Source organism: Numenius arquata, chromosome 7, assembly GCF_964106895.1.
Source record: "Numenius arquata chromosome 7, bNumArq3.hap1.1, whole genome shotgun sequence".
Lineage (NCBI taxonomy): Eukaryota > Metazoa > Chordata > Aves > Charadriiformes > Scolopacidae > Numenius > Numenius arquata.
Window position 1 is genome coordinate 50,860,799 of NC_133582.1, and position 21,199 is coordinate 50,881,997.

Here is a 21,199-nt window from a genome sequence, read left to right on the forward strand (position 1 = left end):
ACGGGCTTGGGAACAGCCTCATGCTGCGCACTGAAAAAGAAAACAGTTACAACTGTATTTCCTGAAGGGTCTGCGCCTGCTGGTGTGTGTTAATCCTGATCAAATAGGAGTACTGTGCCTGCGACTGCCGGGGGACCGAGTCGCTGCGTTGCTTAATAGTCTGGGTCCAGTGAGTTTGCTGGTCTTCTTTTTTTGTTTCAGACCCCATCATGCACCACATTTTGGGCATGTATTGGTGCACAGTGCTTTCTTCTGTACCTGGTAAAGACAGAGTGCGTGTATGATCTATGTATACGCCAGTTTGATCTTTGGTTGTTTTAATGCAAAGGAAAAAAGGTTACTTAATGTTTCATAATAAATTGAGGATCATTACTTTGAAAACACAGATGAATGTGAAAACTTTAAAAGGAAACGGAAACTAGCTAAAAGGAGTCCAATATTTTTGCGGAACATTTTCATGTGTAATATGAACTGTCATTAAGGGCTCCGCCAGTCTTCAACAGCTGTGACTGGAATAAGAGCATAAAAGCTTAATCAGGAAAACATGTTAAAAAATGAAGACCAACAAATCCCAGCATTTAATTTGTTTTCTTTCTAACACAGAATAACAGAAATTTAGAGTAGAACTGTATGCTCATACTTTTAAATAAAGTATTAAGGATAAGCATTGAGAAACTGACCTAAATTTTACTCTGACTTTGACCATTTCAGTAAAGAGAAATTAAATAAATGCCATTTTGGCATTTAACATTTTATTTTTCCTGGAGCATAGCTATCAATCAAGTAGAAAGAAATTAAACACCAATAAAGCTTGGTTTAGCTTTGTCATAAATGTAAGTAGCAGGAAGGGAAAATTGCTGCTTATGAAATAGAATAGAGTTAAAAGCATCTAATCCTGTTGAGTATATATATTATATAAAAATGTGCTGTAGTTGATGATTGTCTTTATTAAGCATGAGCTCATAGATGGATCCGTGCTTTATTTTATAAAGCATAATATACCTTTCTTACTTAAAAGTGTTGGGTTATAGCATCTCAAAGGTACCCAAGTCTATTGTTTTAACATAATAAAATTAGCCCACTTGTTGTAGACAGTCACTGTAACTGTCTTTTCTCTTAATATTTGATCAGGATACTTCTACCTCCTTAGCATGGAACGTAGCACAATTGTCATAGGTCACAAGATGCTTCAGTTTGAAGCTGGTCGGTGGCTGTTACCAAACAGCCTCTGTGGTAGGAGCCCTGGATGATCCACTGGGAGGGAACGCAGAGGAGGAACCAGTTCTCCTCTGTACCTGTCTCCCCAACCCTATTTCTCAGCCTGGTGTCAGTCCCTCAGGATCCCTGTGGCACACTGCACCACCTTCCTCTGTTTCCCATCAATTGCTTTTTGGAGCTGCAGAGATGACTCCTTTCAAATATACATGACTCAACCTGTGGGTTTTTATGTCAACTCAATCCTTTTATTGATTTTTTTTTTTTTTTTTTTTTTTTTTTTTTTGTGGCAAGATGGGGACAGTGTGAGTGTTTGGTCAGGTTTTTCCATTAGCAGCAAATAGTGCACAAGTCCCTAGACCCAGGAAAGTCATCTTAGGGATATCAGTTGTGTAACACAAACTTTCTTTTCTTTTTGAAGGATTTCTAAGCTGTAATTTTCTGTATGTATCTGAGCATTTCTGGAAGTGTTTTCAGCTTCAATTATCAGTCAGGCAACAAACTAATTTGTCTGGTGATCAGTTCCAAAAGCAGCCAGCACTTCCATTTCCACTGTCAGCCTCAGCAAAATTGAAAAACACGACATCTGTCATTTACAAGTTTTTTACACACTGGTCTGGATGTAGACAGAATAAGCAAAGGAATCTCTTGAAGTCAGGTTGTGAAGTGCAACAATAAATAAGGGAACAAGGTGCAGAATATAAAACTTAGAGCTAACTGCATTTCAGGAGCAACATGAAGACTGCTAAAAAAATTCAGCTTTATCTCTTGGCAAGATAGAGGCTTATGATAAGCTACACAAAATTTTATTTGGTATTTCATTTGCTCTTTTACCTTACACAAGTCCCTGTTACACACAATTTTGAGTTTCCTTTTGCTTTTGAAAGTGGCATGATTAGAATTCTCTTTAACAACTAAACTAAGTTTTAATGGATTTTATTGGAAGTTGTCTAAGGTTTTCGGAAAATGTTAGCGTTTTTCTAAGGTAAAGGAAGGAAATACTAGATCAACAACTGGTTTTATAAATTAGGCGGTTTTGAGTAGGTTGAACCTACTGGTATGCAATTTAGAGGCATTAGCTGAAGAAGTAATTTAAGTTTGAAGACTGTTGAATGATGAAAGTAACTCTCCGGGAAGGTGTGATGTCCCTTTCCAACCTAACTTTAAAGAGAACTGTATGATTGTTAGCCTAACTTAATGCCCACGATGATCCTGGAACAAATAACTTATAAAATACCCAGAGGATGATGAGTAGCAGGGATTTCTGTGGAGGAATTTGCATCACATGAACCAGTCTGTGGGAGAGTAACAAGAATGCACAGCACAGATCTGTGTACCCTGGAAACTCACGGAGACCTTGTGGGCATCAGTTGTGTAACAGGAACTGTCTTTTCTTTTTGAAAGATCTCTAGTCCAAGGAGAAAGTAGCAGTAGTTGAACATCAAGCCGAAAAGATGTATTGAGTGTAAGACTTAAAATGATTCTGTCCAGAGTCTGTTCAAACTCGCCGTTTTCATTAACTATTCCAGCAATAGACTGCTGACTATATTTATTGAGGTTTGCCAATCTGAGAAGTGAAGGTCAGAATCCAGAATGGCTCTTGAAAATGGAAAGAAAAAAACCCTAAAATTCACTCAGGGCAGGGACATTTGGCCACTGTTAGTTGTGAGGAAAATAATTTTTTTACCCAGCTGATGTAAGCTGACATGGGATGTATAATAAGCATGAAGGAGCTTTTCCGTTCTACAAAGCAGTGATGAGGCTTGTGCTGAATCACTGTGGTGAAGCTTAGGTGCTATACTTGAAGAAGGGTGTGGGTCAAGTGAAGATAATCAGGAGAGAATCATCAAAAATTATTTAGAAATCTGTATAACACAAGGGAACAGGAAACATTGAAAGTACTGAGTTTGTACAGTCTAAAGAAGGTAAGATTGAGGTTTGACGGATATTAGGAGTTGGAAAATGCTGACACAGAAAAGAAATATCCTAGTGAGGAAGTAGCAGTCTTGAATTTCAGAGAGGGAAATTTAGGCCAGGTGCTAGGAAAAGGTGTTGAATGTAGAAATAGAGAAGTATTGAAACATGAGTTATGGGGCTTGTGGAATCCTGATTACTAAAGGTTTTTAAAAATAGATGAGAAAAACTGAGAAATAGCTTAACTAGAACTGATCCTGCCTCTAGGTAATAGGATGGACTAGCTGGGTAATCTCTCCCAGCTCTATTTTCTGTTACCTTTCTTTTTTAATCATCAAGTGTACATCCCAAGGCTCCAATTACATGCGTTTTCACGCTTTCCTCTTGTGTTTAGCTTTTAGGAGGAAGCAATTATTCTCCCATGTTAATGACTGGACTATCTACTAGCTTTACCAAGGCATCCTCAGAAGAATCCAGATACTAGATTCATATGCAAGACAAGCATCAGTTTTCATAGATGATTGGTAAAAATTGAAGTGCCATTACCAGAATTAACATTACTGGACAGTGTTTAGTCATTCCATTGTATTCAAGTAAAACCTTTGTTTACAAAGGTATTCTGGCTTTCGTATTCTTTTAATGAATTAAAATATTTGCTGTGTAGTCTGAAATTGTTGGAATCTCTGAGCCACAAGACGGAAAAAGTAGTTTTAACATCTGGGTTTCTTCACCCATTTTGAGCCCTAGTAGGGGCCAGTAAGTAACAGCCAGTTTTATTATTTATTATGCATTATTCATTGGGCCATCTCTTTTTATGATTCTGAAGTTATTTGTCTGCTGTTGTAGAAGGTAGAGCCCTGTTTTCTGTCAATGTACATGTTGCTTGGATTTCTCATTTTATTTGCAAAAATAATAGAAATTCTGCATCTTATAGTTCTTGGTCAAAAAGTTCCATTATCCTCTTCTGGAACATGGCCTTATATGAAGCAAAAGCATACCAAGCACAGCTATTCTATTATTATTTAAATTATTCATCTGTATTACTGGTTTTGAATATTTATTAGTTTTTTGATAACCTCTTTCATTATTCATAAAGGGTAGCCACACAGTTTGATGAAAAAAAGGAGTACAATGAAACCTTATTTTGCATAGCTGGTGTCTTTTATAAAAACACACTGTTCTCCAGCGCTTTTTTTAACGAAGGCCTGCAAGGTGCTGGGAACCTCCGGCATGTTTATTGCAACATCCCCTACCTATTGGTTTCAGCGGGAGGGGAAGCCATCCAGCACCTCACCACTGTATGTGCTCTAGCGTGGTTAGGATGAAATAATAAATATCCCCCAAGGGAGATGGAAATGAAGAGGCAAAGGTCAGGAAAGAAAGATGTCTTTTCACATAAAATATGAAAAACATGTAAAGAATTACTGATGTAGAGAGGAAGAGAATGGAAGGTTATTTTAGGTGATTTATAGGATTTTCTTTAGGAGCCCACGAGACTCCAAGGAAACAAGGGCAATTGCTTTACTGGCTGCAGTATCTGTGTGTATGTCAAGTGTCTGACCAGAGTCAGCATCAGATGCTTCCCAAGAAGGCATAAAGCCCCCCAGTAAGCAGATTGGGATGGATTATTTTCATGCACTAGGTCTAATCCTCATCTCTAATATGTATAGGAATCGTCTCCTGTATATATAGGTTTGCTTAAACCCTGAGGTATAAAGTCTAGAGTCTGTTCTAAAAGGTTTCTCATCACTATGGGTATGCATTGCTCTTAGCGTTCTCGTTACCAATATATCTACAAAGTACTTCAGACACCTTGGTAGATAGTTGATCTCAACAGCATTTTGCATCAGTCATCTCTTAGTCTGATAATACAGCTTTTGTATAGATGAATGCTTTCTGTTCAATGCTTTTGAATTTGAATATTTTACCATTATTGACTATCTTTTTTCACTTGTTTTATATCTTTGACTCATGGCTTGCTCTCTTCAGCTTGCATTACTGTAACGACTGCTAAACCTTAGAATGACTTATGACTGACTGCCTTATTTTTATTAAATCTTCCACTTTGTCTCTCCCAGACTATGTAGTGAATTTGGCATTTTAATGTGTATGACTTCTTGTTTAATTGCACCAGTTTCTTGTGTGATACAAGTCCTTTTCCGAGACAGCGTGCTTAAAATCTGAAATACAAAATGGCCTAATGGAAAGGTCAATTTTTGTGTTAATATTGCAGATCACCAGGAAGCTTGCTTGACTCGGAAGAGCCTGGATTTTAAAAAACATGATAGTCCAGTGTAGGATTATTGACCAATTTCTTTTTGTTTCCAGCTGAGCTGCCAGGATCATCTGCAATCAAGCTCTCCTCCCTGTGTGATCTTCCAGCTCAGCTGCAAGAATTGTACCAGCAGGGCTTCGTCTTGGCTGCTGTCCACCCTTTCGTGCAACCAACTGATGAAAAAGAGAAATCTCCCCAGGAACAAATCTTCAGGGCTGTGCTTATCAAGAAAACAGAAAGGTAAAGCAGTTGCAGTAAACTGGGATAAAAATAGACAATGTGATTTCCTGCTGAGTTTTGACCTACATCAGGAAATTATAGCAGAGTTTACTGTGAAAGACTTGATTTTTATTTTTTTTTTAATTTTTTTTTTATGGGCTTGAATAGACTTAACTTGTTCTTCATGTTTACAGTTCATCTGTAGTTTGGCAGACGACTTGGAGAATAACAACTTAAAATATGCCCTGTATTTTGGGATGTGTTGTCCTGAGAGGCAAAGAAAGAAGCCCCGATGTCTGACAGTTTGTGAGGATGGTCCTGTTGGTACCCTTTAAGAATTTATGAGATTAAATTAAGACAGAAGAAATGTTTGCTTAGAAAAGGCGTGTTTTGTGTTTAGACAGTTATAGTTAATGCAGTTAATTTGAGAACCGCAGCACTAATGCATACATAAATTTATGTGTAGACTTAAGGCCCTTATTTCCTCTAAACAATGCAAGTTCTTTTAATTTTTCAGTCAGTGCAAACTCCTTAAATAAAAAGATGACTCTCCTGCTTTGTTCAGTCTCTTAGAATGTATTAAGAATGTTTTACATAATCAAAGTCTGAAGATGAATAAACAAACAGGAATACTGTTCTTTTATGTTTTAATCTGATTTTTTAAAAGAAATAATAGAATATGCTGCTAAATAGCCCAGAAGAAAATTTAAATGTGAGTATCTATAAACATATGTTTATGATTTTCAGTTAATGATTTAAAACATAATTTAATGTTATCTGACCACCCACAACTTTGCAACTACCTGTGGTGTTGCAGCCATTCTGTGCAGCTTTCCTACATTAGTTGCATTCCCCAGTCCACCCCTTCTTACAGTGGCCTGTACTGAAGTCTGGGGGATAATTAAAACTCCATTTGCAAATCCTAGTCCCTCTCTTTGTGCTGATGCTTGAAGGAAAGGATGTAGCTGTTCTGGGCACCTCTATAAAACTAAAGTAAAACCACCATTCAATTTGCTACAGCCTGGTAATCAATCAGTAGCAATTACGGACAGGGTCGAACTTCAGTCTGTGACCTAAGGAAAAGTTGTGCATTTCATTAGCAAATATACGTAGGCATTATAGGTGTTGCAGGCAATTTTAGCTTCTAAAATAACTCTCAATTTACCTTGACTTGCTTTTAGTTTTATTAATACAGAACTTCATGCTGGCTTGCCTTGTATTATTGTTTAAAGGGTTTCTGGTTTTATGGTCAAAACCTAAAATGTTTGGCTGAACTTCTTGAGTAATACTGGGCTGAGCTTGCCTGGTTTTGGGGCCTTGCATTCCCTGCCTACAAAATACCCTGCTGCAAATAATTAAATTATTTACATGCATGAGTTTGCAATGTTAAGTAGGCACTTAAACCCTTCTGCCGGATTGGGGCCCAAGGGTTCAGCATCTTCCAGGACTGAGCCGTGAAGACACGTCAGGAAAAAGCAGCGTCCTTCTCGGCCGAGCAATACGGTCTCCAGGGCAGAGTGCTCAGTGTGTCACTGCTGTCTCATACCCTATCCAGTAGTTTACATCTGTGCAGAGTGATGGTGAAAGAGTACAAAATCTTAATTGCCTACTCACTCACTTGGGTGCCAGTGTTTCACACACTTTCGACAGCTGTAAATGACTGTACAAAATTGAAGACAGTAGAGAGTCTTGAACCAATTATATTTCCTTTTACATTCACACTCCATTTCTTTGCATTCCCTTATCTGTCATTTCTGACTGCCTAGGGAAGCAGAAGAGACTTGGTGCAGTGAGAAAAAACAGAGAAGTAGCAGAAAGGGAAATGACATCAGTTTGATGTTTCATGTAGTTTAAATGTTCCCGAGTTTGGCTGAGAGTACGGGAGAAGCTGCTTCCATAGTGTGTGGGTGCAACGACTGTCTGCATTGCCAGGCGCAATGAAGAGAGGTGGGTGTTGCACAGGTTTCAGGTGACCGGGGCCCTGTATGGAGACCAGCTGTATTTGAACTATGGCTTTATCCCATCCCACTAACAACCGGGGAGAAAAAATACGCAACAGGAGGAAAAAAAAGACTTATTGTTAATTTTTTTTTTTTTTAATTAACCTTTCTCATTACACTGCTGATAAAGAATAAATGATACCTTTTTCACTGAGGGCTATCAGGTCTGGCATCTGTAGGCTGTCTCTGTATAAAAGAATTGAGCTCGGGTAGAACTTCTGTTTAGGATATTTGTTAATCAGAGGAGCGTTTATTTTTGTTGTAAGATTTTAAGAGTGTAAGTAACTGTCCAGGTACAGTTGTAGCATCACTAGTAACATCATTTATGCTCTGAAGTACAAAGTGGTCCCCTCTGTTTTCTGTGATGGTGGTGCCAGGCATTCATGGGGAGCCAAGGAGTCATAAAAACCTGTGTACCTGAGTGTAGGACTCACCCTCAGGCTTCCCAGGCACTTTCTACAAAACACCTAAGGCTGTAGCTCCTCTTTTGCTGCAGGTGTTTCACCACGGCTGGCTCCAACACTATACACTTTATCTGTCAGTGTCTGGCAGATACAGGCTGCATTTTTTCACCTTGCTATTTTTGTTGCCTGAATGCAACAGAAATGAAATTGTTGTATTAGTGCCTTTTTGGTACAGTAATGTCAATTCTGTGTATACAGAGACAGAAATGAACACTTGAATTAGTCTTTAATCAGTGTTGCACCTTTATATGTCAGTTTTATGTTTTAGAGTGAATACTGTTGACTCACGTTTTGTGAGCTTGGTTTTATAGCACTGCCTCTCCAAAGGAGGAAAAAGCTATACCAGCTGCAGCAAATGATGTGCGTCAGGAACTACATGCTGCTGCTGTCGTTGAGATTTGCAGTGCCTTAGTTTGTTCAGGTATAAAATGGAAAAGGTAGTGCTTAGACATGTTATGCATTAATTCTCATGGAAAATGTACTTGTTAGTGTTATTCCTCCTGTTTTGCCATTGCCCTGGAGTTTTAGAATACTTTGTGTGACTTTGAGATGTCATTGTACATTTAAGGTGACTTTTAAAGTCACTGCGATAGTTTTGTGTTTAATCTGTACTGGTATCTCTGTGGCTTCAGTATCTTAGCTACCTAATCAGTTCTGGTAAATGAGGAGGGAGGAGTCGTTCCTCCTCTAGCACCTTTGAGGAAACACATTTCTAACATATATGGAAGCTGCAAATATTGAAAAGCAAGGTTTGTCACTTGGAAATGTTAGGGAGAATATGAAAGTAAAGGACAGATTTAATTATTTTTTTTAGATCAAGAGTGCACTTGTTTGCACTGCAAAAAGTGTCATATTCAATTAAAGTAAATGAAGTAAATATAGGAGTGTTTAATTCCTTAAAGGCATTGGGCATGAAGGTACTCTGCCAAGTAGCTGAAGGACTCTGCCATTGCTCTCGTTAAATTTGATATAATAACATTTAAATAATTCTGTAGCACCTAATTGCATTGTGAATGCTAACCAGTTGATTGGAAGCAGTTTGAAAGTCAAATAGAATAGAGTCGGATAAAGGAATAATAACTTTAAAGCTCCTGTGAATATTTTCTGTTTCAGTCTTTAAATTTCAGTGGATTTTTTTATTAAAAAGCAGTTGACTGTTTTACTGACTGTGCTGAGTTCTGAGATGGTTGGATTTCTCGGAGAAGGTGTCTCATAAAAAAATACGCAAAGAAAAATCTTCAAGCCCAGGTTTTTAGAGGTTTTTTTGCTGAATATGGGGAAGGCTCCAGGTGTGAAATGTAGTCCCTGGCCTGCTTGTTCACATTGATTCACACTTGAGAAAAGTTGATTCACACTGATTTACACTCGAAGACAAGAATCTCATGAGAACGGATTTATGGTGCTACCCTGGAAAGCGCGAACGTGTGACAGCGTATCTCTGCTGGCGGAAGGGACGGGGGAAGGTCCGTGCACCTGGGAGGTTCTGGCTAACCAAGATAAGGAGAGTAGCACGTATGTCACTTACGTTCCCCTGAGGAACAGAAATCGTTAGCTCTTCATAAGTGTAATGACCTTTCTCTCTTTGCCTTTTTATTTCCATACTCACTATTTTTAAATATAGCAATCTCTATTTAGGTGTCTTGTGCACATTACTATTTCAGACAGCTTGTGTCTGTTGCAGGTAACCTGTTCCCTGCACAGAAATCACAAAGTCAGCCCTTGAACAAAATTTACAAAACCATAGCACAAAGCTGCTTTAATTTATTCCCAGCTCCCTAGAGTGTGACACCCCTGTCTGGTGTTTTAAAGTTTAAAAATTCAATGTCAATTAAAGTGTGTAAATTTCCCTTTCTAAATACTGTGCACCAGAAAGCAAGCTCCATTCTCTTCCACCAGGAAAGATGTGTGGTCCAGGCTCATAAACTGTCTGCTTACAGTAGTGTTTGTATGTTTGCAGATGCTCCATTTATCCACAGTGGAGTGAAGCAGGGGATATAAACTGAATTCCAGAGAGGTCTTTCTCTCTGTGGTTCTATCTATGTCTTAGGACATACCCTTCTACAGGTTTGGCCTCCGATCAATAAAGCAGTCAGCAGGGAAACATTGCCATGCAGAAGTAGAGTAAGTAGTATAATTAAAAATAATTTTTTTACAGTAGACTTCTACGTTTACCTCAAACAACTTTGCAGCTGTTTTCCCTTTCTGTAAAATAATGAGGTGTCAGGTGTGCCAGTGATATACTTGATGAGATGATTCTGATTCTATTTCTATAATTTCCCTATATCCATTAATCCTGATGAAATGCAAACATTCATCACTTGGCCAAAAATAACTCTATTTATCTGCAAAGGAATTTGACAGACTGAGTTCAAAAGTTTAATAGTAAAACAGGATTTTTACAGTTTCTTTTTTTTGCTGGTATGCAATGTTAATTCCAAGTGATTTCAATTAATGGCAGCTTCTGAGATAGAGCTAGATTTTTGTGTCCTCTGTGTCATTTAAAGTCTGGATTTACAGTAAATATGGAAAATGGATTTACAGAAAGTCTGGACATAGAAAATGCAACGTAGCATGATGTAAATGCAAAAGATTGAAATGACTTAAACATACATTGTGAAATGGCTTGAACAAGACATTAGTAGTTGTGTTATTTGTTTGATGCTATGTTTGCATTTGCATTTGTCAGGGTCCACTTGATATTTGCTTAATTATGTTGACTGGAGGTTTCAGGCAGCTAAGTTAGGGGAAATCCTGATTTTCATGCCTGAAAGACCAGTTCTTTCACGCTGTCTTTTTCCAGTCATACTAAACTCCCTTTTTAATAGTAGCAAACAGCTCTTTCCATGAAAGGAAGGAAAACTGTATTATACCAGGGAACTGATGAAGTATGAAAAGATATATTTGCATTGGGAAGAAGCAGCAGCCTCTGGAAGCATTATGCTTTGTGAAGTCTTGGTTTGGTCCTCTGCCATTTGGATTTGCACATTTGCCTTGCAAAGGCAAAGGAAAATGTTTCTAAAAACATCCAGATAATTTATCAAATTTCTGATTCTTAGCTGTTTGAGATGCTTTCTAGTCCCAAAAAGCTTTTCTTCTCTTCAAGCTTTTTTGATAGGTACTTGAAACAGGGAGTTCTTGCTCTGACTTTGTGTGGAATTCAGTGGATAGAGCCTTGAGCCATGACTAGAGCCTCTCTCTGGCAAGCCTGTCTTTGAGTTTCTGTGAATATTATTTTATTTTCCATGTGAAAATTTTTCTTGCCACATTTGACCTTCAGTGGCACATCGCTGTATAAAGCAAGCACAGTGGTCTCAAGCTTTCTTGGAGCACACACTCTGCACATCAGCTGCATCCACCGCTCCGATGTCATTTGCAAAATTGACAAGAACACACCTTATCCCCTCCTCTATGTCATCAATGAAGGTGGTAAACATGACAGGTCCCAGGTTGCAGACCCCTGGGTGGGGACTCCACTTGCCAGGGGCCTCCACACAGGGCATCACCATGAACCATGGAGCTGACTTTTACTCATCTGGTTTTCCAGGCTGTAGCACCCTTAACTTGCGTACAAATAGCATGGGAGCCAATACCAAACCTCCTGCTGAAATTGCCATCAAAGGCAGTCACTGCCCTCCCTACACTCATCCATAAATCCACTCATTTTAACATCAAAGGCAATCAGGTTGGTAAGGTATGATGTACCCTTGCTGCTTCCACGTTGACTGTTCCCAGCGTCCTTCTCCGCTGTGGGCCCTGGAATGTGCTACACAGGATCCCCGCAGAAATACGGGAATTCCAGTTGTAGCCATTTCAAAACAAAACAGTCAGACAAAAAGTACCAGTGATCTCCTCCAGTGCTGCTGTGCTTGCCTGAGTTGGAGAAGGTGGATACTTTGCATTGGTACGATATATTTTTAATTTAAACGTAAATGCGTGTGTGTGTATGCATATATATGTGTATCTACTTGGTTTTCATGTAGGATTTGGGCTTGAAGGTGGCAAATGTCTGACCTTGCCTTCATGAGCATCAGGATCAAACACATTTTGTGTGCAAAAGCAGTGTGTGTTGTTGCTCTCAGCAGGCTGATTTCAGCTTGCTGAAAAAATAATATTTATTCCATGCCCAAGAGTCAACAGATATCTTCCTTTAGTCAAGGGACAATGGCTTGAGTTTTTAAAGATTGTTATTTGTTTCAAGTTCAAAGAAATACATATTTCCTCACAACAACTTTTAACATTGACCCAAAATAAATGTTCTTTCATCCGTGTTCTAAAAATTATAAACACTGCACATTAAAGATGCCTATGTATCCATACATGCCTGAATCCTTCTTGAGAACCTCTATATGCTGTCGTTTAAAAAAGTTTATAAATTTTACTAACAAATAATATATATTCCAGTGATAAGGTCTCCTATGTAAGAAAATTCCTAGTAAAGAAAATGCTTAGGTAATAAAGTTAAAAGTTGAGGTTGTTATGATACAATGTACCTGCTTTTATTTTTATGAAAAATGGTATGGTTTTTGGGTGGGCATCATAAAGCCGATGGGTTTTTAATTGCTGCCTTCATGGTTTTCAGATTCTCTAGTTCTGCTAGATTTTTAACCTGCAACTGTATGGATACCAACTGCTCATGTTAATCACCTTGATGTGGTTTTATTTTTTTTGTAATATAGATTGGTTTGCCATAAATGTACAGTTATATTTTGAGCTGTAGAGCTATTCCTATGTAGCAGAACAATCTCAAAACTGCACTTACATTCCTAGCATCATCTTAATCAAATAGTCATTTTAGATTGTCTGTGCAGCTTACAAGTTGCTTTTGCCTCTCCAAATTCATGGGCATGGGGAACTTCAGGAAGATGAGGACCAAATGTTGGCTCCCTCTTTTCCTTCTTGTATCTGAAAAGGAGTGGAAATCCAGTTTGTAACAGACACCAAGTTGTCAGCTTTAATAGTTACTGTGTAAGTTACTGGTATTCTACAGCTGGTTATGGTTTATCTACCATGAAATGGCGCTTAACTGTGAACAGCTGTGCAGGAAATGACAACCTACTGAAACAACCATCATAAAATATTTTTGGCCAGTGAACGTCCAATTATAAGTGAAAAATCTTATTTATTCTATGTATTTTTTTCGTCTTTAGTGGCACTAGAGGTCCTATTTAAGATCCAAGACACCACTCTTTTTAAAGTCTGTGGTCCTCAGCCTTTTCCATATCAGTAACATTTGAGGAGACCCTCTACCCCCAGCCTCAACATGCCTGCAAATGCCATCCCTCTGCACAGCACCACATAGGCCGAAATTCCCTCTCCGCTCTTTGCCACCCCCTGGTTAACATTGTCCATGGTGGTCACTGGGGGTACCTACAGTGACAGAAAAATCCTTCTGTGGAAAAATAGAGAAACAAATTATGAGATATATAACAACAGAAGAAAAACAAATGAAAGCCCAGGGTGTGTAAGAGACAGTGAAATTTTTTGTCGGTCTCCACAATTAACCAGTGGTTATCCTCTCCTGGGTGGTGGGCAGGAGATGGCCCTTCCCACTGCAGGTGAAGCAATGGCATTGTTCGCCATTGTGTCCCTTTTGTTTCCTCTCGGGTATCTCAAAATGTGTTATAGTGAGTACAGAGCATTGATAATGAGTCAGGGTGTACCAGCTGCTCCGGTTCATCTTAGCTTCCAAGAAGAGCACAGCATTACTGTATCCAGGTGTGCTTCTTGCAGGACTGGGCCATTTTTCATTAGCCCAGGGATTTTTTGTTAGAGGAACGTAGGTAATAAAAAACCTCAAATGTTTGCAGACAATGAAGGAAGGAAGATTCAGTTTTCCAGCCTGGGAGGAGGAAAAGAAGAGAAAGAAATTGCTGACTGTAAATCCAGAAGAAAAGGAATATCTTTCAAACTGTAGGGGGCTCACACATTTTTTTGACTAAACTCATCTCGGCATTTCTCTTTCACTTTGTGTTGAGAAATATTTTATGATGGGGAAGTGGAAGTTAACTTTCTATAAAACCATTGCTTTAATTTTAAAAAATTTTATACATTGGACTCCGAGTAACTTCCTGTGCTGTCAAACTGATAAGAGACTCCAGAGTATGGATTATTGGATTGTTTCTCAAATGGTTGATATTGGTCCTCCTGTGGAAGAGAAGAGGGGGATGCAAGTGCAGGAACAAGCCTGGAGTCAGGAGATCTGAGCTCTGCTTTTGACTTTTCCTCTGACTTCTGTGATCTTGATAGATGTACGTCTTTTGGGGGCTCCTAATTCATAGTCTCTAATGAAAGTGGTCCTAAAAGTAGTCCCATTAAATAAATAAATAAATAAAAGATAATAATTTCTGTTCAGTATAGAATTTACCTGTATCTATATTTAGCTACTTCTGTTCAGCTATGCTAATATTCAAAGAGTTTAATGAGACACTTTTATGATATTTGTTAAATACTTCACTATTAATTTATGAAATCCATTGCTTATTGTATAGAAGCTGGAAATAAAAGCTGGAAATAATTTCTTGCCCACCTGGATTTGCTCAGAAAATTATTTTTGTGGTCTGTGAAATCCACAACTATTTGTTGTCATGTGAGAAGCTATGGCTTTTGTTTTGTTTGTTTGTTTTTGACAGAATAACAGACTCATAATGTTTCCTAAAAAGGTGAAAACTATCAGTATAGACAAAGACTTGCCTTTAACATATATGGACATATTTTACTTGAAAGCACGGAAAAATACTTTTTGATAATACAGACTTCTTCTGTTGGAAGATTTTAACTAAAGATTTTATTGCCTTTAGCAGGATCTGTTAATGTGTGTTCTGTGAAATAATGTTCCTAACAGAGTGCAATGGTATTTGATGCAATTTCTTTTATGAGCTCTAGTGCAGAGGCAGCTCTGAGCCTCTTCGAGGAAGAATTCACTGTCTCCTGGTTGCTTAAATATTTACAAGCAGCAAGTGTATTTCAAAGCGCTTGTTAAAGGACGAAAAATAAACAGGTCATTTTAAGCAATTGCAGTAAGAATCACTATATTTTTATGGATATAATCTGTATCTCAGATAACTCATAGTTAACTTTTAAAGAAGTTGGAAGTAGGCCCTCCAAAAACTGCACAAAATCAGAGTCCAGGGAGCTGTTGAGTGGGAGGAGAGGAATTAGGAGAAAGTGGTTCAAGGGCAAACTTCCCTTTTCCCTTACACCTGTGTATAAAACTCACCTATGTAGGTTGAAAATAATTTGTTTTTACAGGTAGCTAGTGGGTTTAAACATGAAAATACAGTCTATCTTGTTCTTTTGGAGCAATGAGAATAGTAAGTTTTTATGTTTGTCACAGCAAGTATGTATAGCAGCACTGCAGTCTGCACAGAGACCTGGTTGCTATGTAAGGAACAGGCCTTGGTGAAAGAGTGGACACAGAAATAGCATGGTACAGACTTAATTTCTGGGATTTGATATATTAACTTCGAATTTGAGCTGTATTATTTCAAAGTCTCTGGGCTAGGAGTATGGCTTCCTCAGCCGGGCTGGAAGAGGGCTGTGATGGGTGCAGTGGGTCGTCCCAGCGAGGAAACTGGCGGAGGCGTTTTGGTTCTCACATTTGTTAGAGGCTTAGCGTTGTCCCCCCAGAATGGGGCTGGCTTTCTAAAATGAGCTTGGTTCCTTGCTGCCTGTTCCTGGTAACCCACTTCTGGTTTGTAATTAAACAACAAGCAAAGCACTGGAGGATTGTGTTTGCTCCGCTTGATGTTGTGTGGACTTTGCATTGCAATATCCAGTGGCAGTTTGGATGGTTTATTGATTGCTAAAGCATTGGAGAGCCCGAGCTCCTACTTATTTCTATCTGACTAGATAACATCAGGGCTACATTTCCAGTTACTCACATTTTAGAAAAAAACATAGGTATAGTAGTAAGTACTGTAGCAGGAAGACTTTCTTAGCTTTATTTTTATGTTCTTGAATTCATTGAGTTCATCTGTGGTGGAAAATCTGATCTGTAGAGAATAGATTATCTTACCTAGGACTTTGTCTAGAACAGCAAAAATGGTTGCCTGCAGTTCATTTGTTGTCCCTCACAAAATGATTTTGGGTTGTCTTTTTTTTTCCTTGACAAAGTTGTTCTTTGCTGCTAAAATTAATTTCTGTACACCTGTTAGAGAGGAGTAGATGGTGGAACACTTTTAGTCCCTCAATAGTGATTTCCGTACATTCTATAAAGGTGTTTGGAGAGTTTCCATGGGCACCAATGTTTTGTTAAAAATTTTGTCCAGAACCAAGAACAGAATGGGACCACAAGTTATGAGAAGAACATAGAAAGGAGGGAAAAAACAATTAGGGAGAGGACTTTAGTGTTCCCAAACAATTTACAGTCTGGTCCTGCCTGTCTCACGTATGAGAGAAATGAAGTGAGAGTGTGAAAGTACAAAATCCAAGTACCAAATACAGTGTCATGTGATACTTCAGAAAATTTCTGCAGTATTGCCTAGGAAACACGCTGCCAGTTTGCAGTCAGCAGCCTACGCATCTCACGGCTCCGAGTCACTGTTGGCATCTCGGGAAAGCCCCTGGGACCATCTGTAGCTGAAGTGTGTTTTACTTGTGTCACAGTCTTAGTCCCCAGAACAGGGCTTTTACACAGACTTGCTTTGGCGAGTATAGCAAGCCTGCAAAGCCCTTGTTTTGTTGTTTGGCTGCTTCCTCAGCGTTCTGGATTCAAACTTCTGCACCTTTCTTCCTGTCCTGTAGGTACCCAGTGCATCAAGTGACTGCTGGCCAGGGTTAGTTCTTCGCTTCAGACTAGATCTTTTGATTCTCCATATGGGATGTTGAGATAACTACTTCGTTACTACTCCCAAGAATTATAGGCTACCTTTTGTTTTTGTATGTTCCTCCATATGTTCTCCTAAAGAACTGATAAAACAAATGATTCTCTAGATTACCTCTATTGATCAGGCGTATCAGTTTCCATTCATGGGAGTCTGAAGGAGATGAAAACTGCCTTCAGTAGCACTGCCCTGCAGCACACACCTACGGACTGTTTCTCAAGATCATTCAGGATAACTTCCAAACTTTCCCTTGGCATATTTTGTCTGATGCCATGTTCCTACAGCGCTGGTTTTTTCAGCAGTGTATGTGGCAGATGCCATGGGCTTTGGATTATTTTAAGAGTTAGTGTCTTCTGAAAGAGAAGGGGTTTCACACATAGCTTTATGTTTCTCAACAGCATAAGGTAAGACTGAAGGAAAGACTACTTTGATTAGTCCTTGATTTTTAAATGTTGACTTAGGATGGTGGTAGATAAGAGAAGGGATTCCTTTAATTACTGCCTGTGAAACACACCCTACATCAGGCTGCCCTGTGGGGCTCAGAGCATCTGTCATCCCATTGCATTGGAACCTGCTTTCTGCATATTCTGAGTTACATCCCTGGTGCATCTCCTTGGCATTGGCCATAGATGCCAGGCTGACAGAGTGTTTCTTGGACAGATACAGAAATTTGTAACTCCCTGAGGCATTCCATCATACAAAGTCATTAGTGTGATTTCCTTCCCTGGCAAGTAGGTGAGACGCTGTTGGTGTCGCTTGTCAGAGCTGTGTTGAGCTCAATGGAGTGAATGCGCTGGAACCAAAGTTTTGTCTGAGGGTTACCTATCCATAGAAAATACTTCTTAAGGGGATGTTTGGGTATCCAGTATTAAGAACAGAAACTGATTCTTTTTTTCTGTCTCTTTAGGTCTCCAAAAGGTGATGTCCACAGTGAAGGATATGTCTTGGAGGTAGAGTGCTGCTCCTACTTAAACCAACTTTCAGACAAAAAGGAGATACCTGATTTTATTAAAAAAGTGAGTAAAAAAAAAAGGCAAAAACCAAAACACAGTATGCTTTTATTTGCACTATAATTACTGCTTCTAGTTCTGTCAGCCTGACAACAGGAATATGTGTACATTTTGTGCAGTTGTAACACTGCACTAGAATTTGGGTTTCTGTAATTTTAATTATCTGAAGGACAATTATTGAGGGAAGCAAGTTTGATCATATTATTACGAGAAAATGATTTGTAGTGTCACAGGAAGGTGTCCTTTCACGGACAGTCCTGTGATGGTGTAAACATTTGAAGCTGAATCAATATAGGTAATTTCCGTTTTAGTGTAAAAATATCCTGTTGGACAGTACTGGAGGTAAAAGAACTATTAACTCCCAGAATCCCCCAGATTATTTACATTTTGTTTCAGTATCGCATGATTTTAGTAGTTAGAGATAGTACTGGTAACCTAAATACCTTTGTCATTCAGAATAGTGTTGCTTTCAATAAACTTTTATATGTACTGGGGAATTTGAAAAGAACACTGCAATTCTTATTTGTTGCTTTCTTTTTCAAATTATTTTTGATGCTGTAATATTCTGCCAGACTGGAAATTAGCAGGTTGTGTCCATTTTAGTGAAGACAGATTCATTGTGCATGTTTCAAATTTTGCAGCATCTGTTGTGTCCTATTGCATGTTATAAAAACTAGCATTAAATTCTATATTTACTTAGCCACATGGTGTAAGAATAGTGTGAGTAGGCACGCTCTCCTAGCTTTAATCCATCTTGCAGTGATAATGGCTAAGAAAATTTTGTAGAACAAATTTCAGCGCAGGCTGTATTAGCTTGACAGACTGCACTTATGTTCAATCTTTTCTTCTTACCATGAGTTGTAAAAGCTGGATTAAAAGTAATGCAGCCATGAGTACCTGATCATCATGATCATACTTAAAGATATGTACATTTGGGTATCAGAACAAACTGAACTTTTCTGAATAATTACTAATATTCCAAAATTTGAGTCTAAGTTTCGTTTCAGGGTTTATTGTGGAATTGCACTTTTATTCTGGCACTATCTTCAATTATGTCAATATATTCACACTTAGGCAAAACTGGTGTTCTTGTGTATCAGTTCCAACATGTTTGATTTTGTTCTTCAGTTCTTTGAGACAGACTAGAAATATAGACTTACCTGTCACAACTGGTAGCAAAATTTTATATCATTGCAACAGAAAATTGCTTTGTATTTGTAACTTCAGAAAGAGTATGGCTAACATGAAAACAAAATGACAATCCAGGAGTCAGCTTATTTCCATAAATATCCAATTCTGAGACTCTTTAGAATGCTTTTCTAGACATGGAAATGTTTCTGTTGGTAGAAGCCATTTGATGATGAGGTTATGAAGGTGCCTTTTGAAATATAATAATTTAAATTTTAATAGCTAAAATGTATATTTACTGTTTCTCTGTGGCTGAGTATGTCGCTCATCCTCAGATGTTATTTGATGTAGAGGAATTTGAAGTTCTTTGAAGCTGTTGCTGTCAAGTGTGTGCTGTGTCACTGTCTATATCTGATTAAACACATTGTGAAAGTCTCAACACTTTTATGTAAATCTAACTCAGAAAACAGGACTTGTTTGGGAGTAGGAATTAATTGTCGTATTAACTAATTTGTTTGAGCAACAAAAATGTCCATTACTTTTAAGGGCATATAAAACAGATGTTTACAAACAAAATAAATGAAAAATAAAGGACATTCTTCAAAGAAACTAGTAACAAAAAGCCATTAGAGAGGGCAATTACTTGCTTTCAAAAAAGAACAACCCTTTAATTCTTCTCAAACTATGGAATACAATTGAAGTTAATAGTGTTGTAATTGAATAGGCAAATCCTTGATCACAGAGCTTTTCATAACAGAGGCTTTTAGCACAGGTTTACCATCTTACTGCATTGCAAATTACTGTATTTTTAAAAAAAGATACCAAATAGAGTAGCCATATTTTCAAAACAAAGTAACAAGTAAAAATTTTCTCCAACTGTGAAATCATTAGAAAAAACTCCTCTACCCTGAGAAAATTAATTTTATTAATTGTATTATGCACTACTGAGCAAGTATTGTTCACATGGAGTTTGAACAAGGATGTAATTTTAATAACTTCATTTCTTTTTGTTGCATTGAAAATGCATGTCATGTTGAATATTAACTGCTTGGTCTTGGCAAACACAAAACAATTTTGCAGTGGCATACAGCATAGGTAATGTTTTTTTTTCTTTTTCTGTAACTCCATATAAATGTTTAAGAGTAATGAAGTAGAAACAAGGAAGTTATTTCACCTGGATATTTCACCGAAACAAAGTGTCTCAGTCAGCATTGACTATAAAACATTGAAGAAGTGCCAAAGAAGACTCTTTGGTCAAACCTGTGTTCTGTTGCTGAGATCCTCCTATGCTTTAGGACTCTGTCCCTGCTCTCTACTCTCTTCTGCACTTTTTTGCCAGCACTGTGTTTTCCAACCACAGTAAAAGCCATGGAAACCAGGACACAGTTGAGTATTGGGCACATAATGTTGCACGGGATATGCTTTTCTGTACCTTAAAATCATGTTGACGTCCTGATATTCTGTTTGTTCTTTCATATCAATGTGGATCAGCAGCTCAACATATCCTAGAGAGCTCAAACAGTCCCGTGATGTCTTTATCATTTAATTTCTGGGTAACGAAAGAAGTAACTTAACTGTTGCGTGTGTACTTTACTGCTGTGTTGGTATTAGCACTCCTGTCTAGCTCTCAGGAAAACAGAGATTAAAGATTTGCTCATCTGCTTTTTAATGAGCAAAGCTAACTTCTGAACTTCTGATCACTGTGGCTCAGATCATTCTGAAATTGTTGCAAGTCACAGATGTTACTTCTAAGATACTGTATTTTGTAATACTTCGACTTCTGTCTCATGTAAAATAGAGTAGCCTTTAATTGCTTCCTTAGTTGCTCTTTATTTCTGTGTATCTTGTTATCATGTTTTTTCATCTGAGAGCGTTCTCCTGAATCTGCTGAGACAAGTAAAGGAAGGAGAAGCTAGGCTGACATCCCAAGAAAAGAGTTATTTTGGATACGCAGTCATATATGAATGCCAAATATGTTTCTCATGACCCTTGTTTTCCACATCAATCTGAGTTATGTGCTTTAGAAGAACTGTAACAGGCAGAAGGTTTTGCTCCTACGTTCACATCTTTGTGGTGTTGATGGAAGGTTAGTAAATGGAAGATAGTTTCTTTACCATTTCTTCCCAGTTCTGACTTTTTAAAATTTAGGAAG

The 21,199-nt window shown here is 38.2% G+C and overlaps 1 protein-coding gene across 1 annotated transcript in view; it reads left to right on the forward strand.

The window, feature by feature from the left end:
* Positions 1-21,199, forward strand: part of RFTN1 (raftlin, lipid raft linker 1) — a 97,658-nt gene that overhangs the window by 35,956 nt on the left and 40,503 nt on the right. The window contains exons 3-4 of the mRNA XM_074150701.1: positions 5,458-5,644; positions 17,817-17,925. Coding sequence (XP_074006802.1) covers positions 5,458-5,644; positions 17,817-17,925 — 296 coding nt within the window. The remainder of the gene's footprint in view (positions 1-5,457; positions 5,645-17,816; positions 17,926-21,199) is intronic.